The following is an 11,206-nucleotide window of genomic DNA, read 5'->3' as shown; positions in this document are numbered from 1 at the left end:
TGGCACCCAGGTTTGCCTGAGCCCTTGACACTATGTTTCTGAGGTAAATGTTTCTGTCTTTGAAGAATGAAAGGAAATTACACATAAGATTTCCGAATAAATAGTATTAAGGAAATCTGTTGAGTATCAAACCAGTGATTCAGACAGTTAATGATTTGGAAGGATAAAGGGATGATAGTACTTTGTGGTCTGGAAAGGCACTGTGAAGAAATTAGAATTTGGACTAGCAGGGGTTACTAAGAAGAGCATCAAGATGTGATGGAAGAAACAGCAGGGACAGGACATAGTTGGGCATATTTGAGGGAATTGATGCATTTGAATGAAGCACAAGAGGGTTTGGTGAGTGACAAAAGGAGGAAGGCTGAAAAGGTAGGCTGGAGCCCTGTTACAGTGGACTTGAGTTACCAGGTTCAGCATGTACATTTTTTCTTCTTTTTGGTACCAGCAAATGCAGTCTTAAGTAGGATAATTTCAGTTGGCTGTGATTGATTTTGATTTAATGGACATTTTAGTGGGGTAAAATCATATTTAACTTTTTAGGGTGTCTCTCATTTCCGAAGAGCTTGCCTAACTACTCTTGCCTAATAGTCTCTCTTTATAGGAAATATAGAAGCCTTATTGTTTCTTACATATTCTTATGATGTGAATAGATTTTAAAAATAAGCATTCTTTTGGTGGGGGCGGGGAATGGAGGATTGTGACTTCATGGGCACCAATAGTATTGGGAGAATCTGGGTCTGGGATTTTCTAAGGAAGGAGGGTGGTCCTGCCACTTTTTGGCATAGAAATCAGAATATCTCAGAGAAGTGAGGGGTTTAGGGGTAGAGTGATTTACATCAAAGACTAGACATAGACAATACTTTCATTTGGAGATTTTCAAACTTTGGGTCACAAGGAACTGCCCTCAGTTTCCCTAAAACTTTAGGGTGGGGTAATAACAACTGAAGTCAAGTCATTAATGACCATGTTTGACTATGATGAGTTGCCCTCATCAAGATTTAAATAAATAACTCACAGGAGAGTGGGGAGGAGGAAGGTAGATGGGGTAAAAGGGGTCAAATATGTGGTGACATTAAAGAATTAAATAATAAAATAAAATGATAAAAATAAATAAATAACTCATGTATTTGCTTTACATAGGAAAATTATAGATTCTGGAGAAGAAATAAAGGGTAGATCAGAGATGCAGATGAGTGCTTGGAAAAGGGCTGTGAAAGTTGAGGATGATCTACATGGTAGAATACGATTTTATTTTTATAGAAAAGAAAGATGAATGTATTTTTGTCTTATGCTCATCTCACCTGTTTTCTCTTTTTGATGTTGCAGTGTGCAAAGATCCACCTTACAAAGTAGAAGAATCTGGGTATGCTGGTTTCATTTTGCCAATTGAGGTTTACTTTAAAAACAAGGTATGTAATCTTTGCCCATTAATCTTTCCATAGAAGATCCCCCATTAACCAAATAATGTTTAAAATAATTTTTATGTATAAGCATGTCTATCACTAGATGATTTTAAAATAAAAGTTAAATGTATCTTTTAGGAATTTTGGCTATTGTTAACCTAAATTATAGAGGAAGTGTCTAGCAAAAGATAATTTCAATTATATGAAGTCAGATTATATAAAATTTATTAAGCATTCTTTTTAAGAGAAGGATTACTATTTGAAAAAGAAGATTAATATATGTTTGTAAAATAGTAATTATGGTTTTTACATGAAATATTCCTTTTCATATTTCTAGAAATTTTTAGACTTGCAGAGAATTACCTCTCATTTATCTTTAGCTGGTATACACACATATGACACACATATACAATTTTATCAACTTGAGTTGTTATGGATTCTTCTGGATTTAAAAGCTTTCAATGGTACAAATGTGGCAAAGCACACAGACTATATAATATTGGACAAATTGCTCAACCTCTGTGGGGTTCACTTTTCTTATTTATAAAATGATCATAGGGTAAGAGTATCTACCTCATAAGGTGGCTTATTAGGATTAGATTCAATAAATCCGAGTATTTAGAATAATGCTTTATTTATAAGTAAGCACTAGTAAATGCTAGCTGTTATTTTTAATCACACTATTCCTTCCTTTTATTCCAAAGTAGTCATAGTTTCTAAAACTTGCCCAGAAGTGTGATAATTCCTCCCCCACGCTTTTTTTTTTTAAAGGGAATTGAGCTAACAGACAGTTAGCTCAAGCCAGTGTGCCATAAAGTATGGTCCTTGCACCAGCAGCAGCAGCATCACCCAAGAAAATGTTAAAAGTGAGATTCTCAGGCTCTCTCCAAGATCTCCTGAATTGGAATCTCTGGGATGAGGGCCTACGAGTCTTCATGTTTACTAGCTTTCTACGTGACTCATGCACAACTAAGTATGAGAACCGCTGATAAGCCACTCTTTAATGCTTAGTACCTTCCATGCAACAGTGTCTCACTGCCTTTTTCAATGTAGAGCAGGTGCAGCAAAATCTCTTTATGATTAAGAGATAATTCACTTTTAATTAAGCTATAATAAAACTATCCTGAAGAGTAGAAATGCATGGATGGCAAAGATAGATTTTATTTTCCACATATTTTGTTTCTTTCCAAGCCCATCTCCTCATGCACTACTACATTCCTGCTATTCCCCTACCCCATTATTTAAAAAAAAATATTTGTATTTTGGAAACACATTTGACAGTAACCAATTTTTGAATACTTAAATATTTGAATGCTTACCTTGTTTTGGCAATCTTCTGAGCCCTTTACATATGTTGCTTCATTTATAGGTTTATAAGAAGTTTTGACAGGTAAGTACTATTATTCCTACTTTAAAGGAAAGGAAACTGAGTCATTGAAAGATTTCATGGCTTGTCTAAGGCCATTTCTTTTGAGTATTTATCATTTTATTCATCTCTAGAGTTTACTGAACTTTATGTCTTAAAGATTAAGCATCCATTATAATAATGGTTGATGAAAAAGTATTCAAAGGGGGTGAGAGAAAGGAGCAAAAAGACCTCCATGTGATCTTGGAAGAATCTTGCTACATATTGAGGCTGCCATTCTGTCCTTGGTCCCATCTCTATCCTTGTGCTTTCCCAGTAAGGTTATTTTCAATTTTTTTTTTTTGAGAGGTCAAAGTCACGAGAGGTGATAGAGTGTCAGCGCTTATTTTGAGTTCATGTATATTCATTCTGTCTTATTTTGTATTTGTGCTCAACAACCCAAGCCTATCTATGAGAATCATGTGTGTTTCGGAAACTCTAAACAACATAATTGACAGTAGCACTTTAGGTTTGAAAAGATCCCATGCCTCTCTTTCTTTTTGTCTTCAGAGAAAGTACATGAGTAAATGTCAAGAACTGAAGCAGAAAGGGGTAATTTGATGTTGCCGAAACAGATTTTTACCTCTAGAAAATGTATTAGCTTTATAAATATAATAAATATATGCTTTCAGTTTTGAATTTTGAGAAGGATCTTTTCTGAGGCGAATAGATTGACATAATATTGATGTCTACTCTCTAAGAAAGATATTCGGTTGGCTAAATACAAGTTTATGGATACTTTTCCCTTACTCAAAAAAAAGTTTTTAAAAGAAAATTACACTTAGGATTCATAGAAAATCACTTTCTGCAGTTTTTACCCTTAGTTTTATTGAAATGATTTTTTTTTTGGTTCATTTTAAGCTATTGTGGACTATAAATTATGTTGCTATTTATTATTTTTTTTGCTGGTAATTATATTCATCAATGTATTTTTCTCTTTAAAAAAGTGTGCAGGCATACACTCCTAGTAAAAGTGTATAGAGTAAAACTTAGAAGTTTTATTCTCTTGACTCCATTTAATCATTGTTAACTATTTGGTATAGCCTTTCCAGATTTCATCCCCTGCATTGCGTAGATAAAATGTATGTCATTGTAGAGATTGGGAAGCACATAATACATCATATGTTAATATTTTTCTATGTCTTGCCTTTAATTTATATAGCAACATGCCTTTCCAAGTCAGTATTTTTAAACATCTGAGTGGCATTTTATAGTAATTATATACTCATATGCAGATAACTTTTATTTATTTTTTTTTGCTATTATGCACAGTGCTAGCATGAATATTTTAGAAAAAATATATTTTGTACACATTTTAAAGTATTTCTATGAAAGAGAATTTAGAAGAAGAATGACTGTGTCAGGGTGTCAAATGCATTTAATGTGTTGCTAGATATTGCCAAAATGTCTTCCCAAAAGGCTTTACCAATTTATGCTTCCAATTATAAGGCAGAAAACAGACCTTCTTATGTTTTTAATTAATTCCAAGTTTGTATGGGCCATTTTACAATTTAGAAGAAAGCAGGGAAGTGAAAAATGATCATAATTCAATGTGATAATTGCATTAATGTAATGTTATAAGAGGAATGTCTAAGATTAGATTGGGAGAGTTAGGAAGACTTTTCAGAGGATTTCATGCTTTAGCTAGGTTTGGAGTAATTAATTTGCATTAAGCAGGCAGAGGACGGAGGTATTTTGAGAGAGAAGACATTTTAGGCATGGGGAGCACTATATGTGAAAGGCAAAATGAATGAGATAATGTGAATTACTGAGAAACTGCAAGTGCATCAAAGTTATAGAAGGATAGGGTGTAGTAAGAGAAAAAAAGAAATGCAGGAAAGGTATTAAAAGGCTATGATGGTTATTCTGAGGAAATGGGATTTTATCCTGAAGAAAATGATGAGTAATCAATGAAAGATGTAATCTGATTTTTATATTAGGAAGATTACCCTCTTGTCATTGTAGGAGGTAGAATGGGGTAAGTTCAAAAACAGGGAGGAGACCAGGTGAGGAATGGTGAAGGTCTAAACTAAGGCAATGACAATCTGAGAAAATGGGGATAGATTTGAGAGTTCCTAAGGAGGAATACTAAATAGAACTTGGAGACAATTTGACTGTGATGAATGAGGGAGAAGGAAGAGTTGGGAATGATTTTTGGGTACTTTAACCTTGGCAAGCAATTAGGATTTCTGTTTCCCAGATACAGAGTATAAGAGAAAGGACAGATAAAGATCATTTAAATGTAAGATAATATATGAATCTGATATTGCTGTGGGAAACCTAGTGGAGATGTGAGTAGACTGTGGAACACATGCATGTGACAGTCAAGTGAGAGCTGGGCTAGAGATATAGATGGAGAGGCAATGAAGATAGTAACATAAAACAAGAGGGTGAAAACCAGAATTAACCAAACCAGGAAAATACTGGGAACCAAGAGCTATGTGTTGCTGGACCATCAGATGAATGGAAAGTATATTGTAGGATATGGGGCCAAGAACCACATTATGAAAGCCCTTACATGGCTTCATGTGAGCTTAAATTTTTGTCCTAATGGCAATTGGAAGCTGTTGAAATTTTAATCAAATAGTGAAAATGAATAGATTTTTGTTTCATATAGATAATTTTGAGGCCTGAATGAAGGAGGAATTGAAGTTAATCTACCCAGAAGTAGGAAAATCTTCTAGAGAAAGGAGTTTATAGTACTTTTGGGCAATGAGTAAGAATATGACAGTATGAGTTAGAGGGCTTGTTCATGAAATATTTAGGAGAGACAAAGGCAGCTATTGATGATGGATATTGAAGGTAGAGTGGTAATAGGAAGGCATGGCTTCGGGGAGTCTTAGGTTTCTGGTTGGGTGACTGTGTTGGTGGTGTCATACCACTTAAAAGATTGCAGAAAAGATGATGAGTTTATTCTTTTTGGTTTTCCCCTAACACAAGAAACTATCAGATATTTCTATTTTGCTTTGTAGATAATTCCGTGATGATTTACCCCCCAGTAATTCTTTGACACTATAGCTATTAGAATCTTTTTTGTCTCTTTCCTGTTCCTTATGAGGCATAAACCTTTGCTTTCTAAATCTCTCTTTATCTCTAACTCTTTTCTTTCCTAATTTTTTTTTTCAACCTCTAGGAAGAACCTAAGAAAGTCCGCTTTGATTATGACTTATTCCTGCATCTTGAAGGCCATCCACCAGTGAATCACCTCCGCTGTGAAAAGCTAACTTTCAACAACCCCACAGAGGAGTTTAGAAGAAAGTTGCTGAAAGCAGGAGGGGTGAGTGACACTGTCTTGTGAAAAGCCTTCCCATAAAAAACTAGTTGCTAGTGTGTTAAGAAGTATAAAAATGTTTTTAGAGAGGTAAAAGAGATGAAATACCATGCAATCTATGCAGTTCAAATTTATTTCAACAAAAAGCCAAAACCAATAATCTATTCTCAATTAAGAACAATATCTAAACTTTGTTATATCAGTTTATAGAAACTTTTGAGTAAAGTTGAAAGTCACATTAAAAATATATAAAACAAGTTATCTAAAAATTCATGATCAAATTAATTTAAAAAGGTATGCTCATTTATATTACATGTTTAGGTTATTTAAATACACATTTTCATTTGATTGTATGTAGGTAAAAGATGGATTTCCCTTTTTAAAATAATGGTAACAAAGGTGTAAATTTTTGCCTATATAATTTGTCTAGGATAGGGAAAGATTTTATATTCTTGCAAATATAAACGTTATGAAATATTTGCTTGCAGCTAAGTTGGGTGTACAGACAAACACTACTGACCAGTTAAAACCTACTTTACAATGGGTGCCATTGGGATCATCAGCCTCTACTTCAGATGAACTTCCTGCGTCATCTTATCTTGGCAGTTCAGACCCTGTGAAATGTTAAAATGTGTTTGTTAGAATTTCCTTCACTTAGTTTTTCTGGAAGGTTTTTGATAATTTTGCATCTATGAACTTAACATTATATGTAAGCGTGTATAGACTATACCTTCTCAAGATGCCTCATTTCACTAATAAAAATCTACCCGAAGGCTTTGTAGGAAAGAGTTGGGTATTATATAGCACAGAATTTCTTTCTTTTTATGGGGTTATGGACAACCACTTGGAGAACTTCAGGAAAGCTGTGGACCCTCTCATAAGAAAATTACCCATGTATATAGTTGTGTGAACATTTTGGGTTATGTGGAACTCCTGAAGTCCATTTTTAGGGGTTCTGTTTTGCCAAGCTCCTGTCCTTTTGGCTGAACTACTAATATGCATTTGAAGCACTGCAAGTACTTTTACCACATTTCATTCAGCACCGTACTATGTTGGTAGATTGTGGGTTAAGTAGGTACCGGGCCAGCTTTAGAAATGAACCACCACTTATAGTATTTTATGGGGAAATGTATCTTCATGAAGCAATGGGCTTTTGTAATACAACTCATATTAAAGTTAAGGATTTATTATACATTAAGGGAGTGGTGCTTTTTTTTTATTTAAAAAAATGATTTTATTCTTTTTATATTTACCAAGAGCACAATGTTGGTGCTATTTACCTATGGCTGTGCCCTTAAAATTGAACCAGTCCATTTTAAGTCCTAGTTCTCGTTATTTTTCTTTTTATGTGGGTGATGTTTTACACTTCTGATTATTCCTCTTGAGTATGCAGTTAGGTAATTGGAGCTTGTGAATTATGCAACGTGAATACATCGGGCTTCTGATAAGGGTCGTAAGAAAAAGTAAATATGACACAAGATCTTTTTAAAACAACCACTTAGTCCCAGAGTACTCAAGTGTTGCTTATGAGCTGCAGAAGAGGTTATAGGTCAGTGATAATGCTGGGGAGTGTAGCACTGACTCCTGATAAGGTCTCTAGTAGATTTCTGTCTTTTACTATACTCAGCCTTTATCTCAGAATTATTCTCCTTGACCTCCAGCTTTCCTTCTTTTGTTTCTTTAAGTGCTGTTTGAAGCCTGCAGATTTTTTTTTAGACTTAGATTGTGTTTTAACAACTCTAAAATAAGTTGAAATGTGAAATGTTCAAGCACACCAGTTATTTGACATAAATTCTTTAGATGGTGATTATAGTGAATTTTGTGGTAAAATTAAAATTTAAAAATTAATTTCAAATCAGAGTAATCCTGTAGAATCTGCCCATTTCATATGAGAGGATTGGTCATATATGATAATGTGAGAATCTATAGACTAATAAATTTTTTGTCTTACCTAGATGTTTGGCTATCTTGTATTATTTTTATCTGACCTGTAAACATTTATCATTTAGTATTAATGGAGCCTATCATGGTGTCACTAATTTATGAGCCATTTTGATTTTATTAGAATTTTTTTCAGTTTTATTGAGATGTAATTGATATATAACATTGTATAAGTTTAAGGTGTACAATATCTTGATTTGATATATATTGCAAAATGATTACCACCATAGCATTAGCTAATACCTCCATCCTGTCACATAATTACCATTTCTTTTTTGTGGTGAGGCATTTATAATATACTTTCTTAACAACTTTCAAGTATACAGTTCGGTAGTATAAATTATAATCAACATGCTGTACATTAGACTTCCAGAATTTATTCATCTTATATATCTAGACGTTTGTAGTCTTTGACCAACATCTCTCCACTTCCCCCACCCTTCATACCTTGGTAACTACCATTCTAGTCTCTGTTTCACTGAATTTGGCTTTTTTTAGATTCCACATGTAAGTGATATCATAACAGTATTTGACTTCTCTGTTCTGACTCATTTAGCAGAATGCCCTCAAAGTCCATCCATATTGTTGCAAATGGCAGGATGTTTTTCTCTCTCATGGCTGAATAGTATTATTTATTTATTTACACGCGCGCACACGCACACACGCACACACACACACACACATCTTTATTCATCTGTTGATGGACTCTTAAGTTGTTTCTGTATCTTTGGTATTGTAAATAACACTACAGTGAACACAGAAGGCAGATGTCTCTTTGATGTCCTGTTTTCTTTTGGATATATACCCAGAAGTGGGATTGCTGGTTTATATGATAGTTCTATTTTTAATATTTTGAGGAACCTCTATATTGTTTTCCGTAGTGGCTGCACCAATGTAAATCTCACCAAGAGTACACAAGAGTTCCCTTTTCTCCACCTCCTTGCCTGCACTTACTATCTCTTGTCTTTTTGATAATAGCCATTCTAACAGATGTGAGTTGATATCCTCTTGTGGTTTTGATTTGCATTTTGCTGATGAATAGTGATGCTGAGCACCTTTTCATGTACCTGCTGGCCATATGTATGTTTTCCTTGAAAAAATGCCTATTCAGTTCCTCTGTCTATTTTTTAATGTATTTTATTGCTACTGAGTCGTATGAATTCTCTATATATTTTGGTTAGTCACCCCTTATCAGATACATGATTTGCAAATATTTTCTCCCATTTCATAGGTTGCCTTTTCGTTTTGTTGATGATTTCATTTGCTGTACAGAAGCTTTTTAGTTTGATAAAGTTCACTAGTTTATTTTTGCTTTTTCTTCCTTTATTTTTGATGTCTATTAAAAATCTTACTAATAACTGTTTCTCTTCAGATAAACCTATTTTTTCATAAACTGGGTTTGGAGTGAGAGACAGGGGGTTCTGTGTTCCTTATATTTAAACATTACATATATGACAGATATATATGTTCTACCTTTAAAGGAAAAAAATAATCTCTTCTTCATATGTGCTGTGTGAAATCATTAAGTATAGCTTGAGGCATGAGTAGAGTAAACTTACTGTTTTGGCTATGGTTCCTTTTCTTGCACTTTTTTCTGTTAAACCAAAAGTATGTAGCACCATTAAAAGTTGAACTTGGCTTTTCAAAAGATCAGAAAGGTTGTTTTTAGAGCTGGCATCATCTTAGAAAAATGCTTTCAGCTCTAAGAAGAAAATGATTCCAAAGAACTTTTTATGAGAAGAATCTTGAAAATTGCAGAGTTTTTATACTTCATAATCTTTAAACCTATAGCTACATGACAACTTTTTTTTGGGTCAGTAACATTTTCATCTTTTCACTGGACTTTTTAAAAACGTTGCAACTTTTTCCTAAATAGTCTTAAAGAAATCTTGGTGTATTTCCCCCTTGGAAGAAATGTGTCTAGTGTTCTTCTGTTCAACAACTCCCTAACATTAAGGATATCCTTACTTTAAAAGAAAAAAATAAAAACTTTTGGATTTAAGTATTATTTTCTGAGAATATTGAAATAAAGAATGATCTCTTTTACAAGATCCTGAAGGTAGTTTCCTCTAAGTAAGGGACCTCATTGGCGCTTGCTAGAAAATTGTAGATTTGGTTTAGTACCTAGATCCTGTCAAGACTTAAGTAAGAAAAAGATGGAAGTTAGGAGGTCAGGAAACGGAAAAGAATAACCTGAGAGCTTTTGGGAGGAGGTTGCTTTCATTTTGAAATCTTATTTTGATTGGTAGGAGGGATAGAGGACAGTGAGTGATAAACTTTTGAGGGCAAGACTTGATATAATCTGTTCATGAATTTTAAGCAAAAAGACCAAGTGTACCCCTATGGAAAAGCACTTCTCAATTCCACAGATATTTCTGTTTGTTTTTTAAAAAATGAACTGATAAATCCTTTTTGGTGATTTTCAAATATGCTCTTCAGGATGTCAGGATTTTTAAAAAAGTGTTATGATCACAATAGATGATTTTATCTCTACTTGATCAGTCCTACCGAAAAACTGTGGAAGGGTTTGACGTCCATTACATTCGATTGAAAGAGGACGAGTTTTTCTTTTGGGTGATGGCAAAGTAAAGATATAGGTAAATGTATATAACATAACAAAAACTTGTCACTCCTCTACTGACTCTATTGGGAGAGAGAGTGATACTGGAAAAGTTGGAAAAATTTTGAAATCAGTCAGGTCTGAGTAAGAACTTCATCTTTATTGTCTTCTAGCCTGAGAAATCATTACATCTGCGAAATGGATGAGACAGTGTTTTTCTTATTGGGAATGTGTAACCCTGGTATGTGGCACGTAGTAGGTACCCAGCCCCTTGGTTCCTTTTCCTTTGGTTACTACTTTCAGAAATCAGCAGATCTTTAACCACTTGTATATCAAGCACTTAAAGGTACAGTGAAAAAGGGTGGTTATGTAAAGTAGGCTAGTCTAGATTTATTCACAGGAAAACATGTTTACCACTAGTTAGTGTGATCAGCACATTGATGGACCTATGTAGGGTATAAAGATTAGCCCATGGTGTCTTTTCTTTAAGGAGTTTAATTCTGGCTGTTTGTATTTTGCTTACATAAAGTAAACAGAGGTATGTTTGGAATATTGTTTTATAAAATATGTTTTAATTAGAAAAATGATCATTTCTTACCATTGTTCTTCTTTATTATTTATTTATT

The 11,206-nt window shown here is 33.9% G+C and overlaps 1 protein-coding gene across 4 annotated transcripts in view; it reads left to right on the top strand.

Annotated features, from left to right (window-relative positions):
* MLLT3 (MLLT3, super elongation complex subunit) overlaps window positions 1-11,206 on the top strand; it is a 238,100-nt gene that overhangs the window by 134,704 nt on the left and 92,190 nt on the right. For 3 of the 4 annotated variants that reach the window (XM_011365354.2, XM_023533722.1, XM_023533723.1), the window contains exon 4: window positions 5,942-6,085. In XM_011365354.2, coding sequence (XP_011363656.1) covers window positions 5,942-6,085 — 144 coding nt within the window. Of the gene's footprint in view, window positions 1-1,330; window positions 1,410-5,941; window positions 6,086-11,206 lie in introns of those variants that run through there. The other variant, XM_023533724.1, reaches the window with a different exon arrangement.

Source organism: Pteropus vampyrus, unplaced genomic scaffold (assembly GCF_000151845.1).
Source record: "Pteropus vampyrus isolate Shadow unplaced genomic scaffold, Pvam_2.0 Scaffold109, whole genome shotgun sequence".
Taxonomy (NCBI): Eukaryota; Metazoa; Chordata; class Mammalia; order Chiroptera; family Pteropodidae; genus Pteropus; species Pteropus vampyrus.
This window is presented reverse-complemented; position numbering and strand designations above follow the sequence as displayed.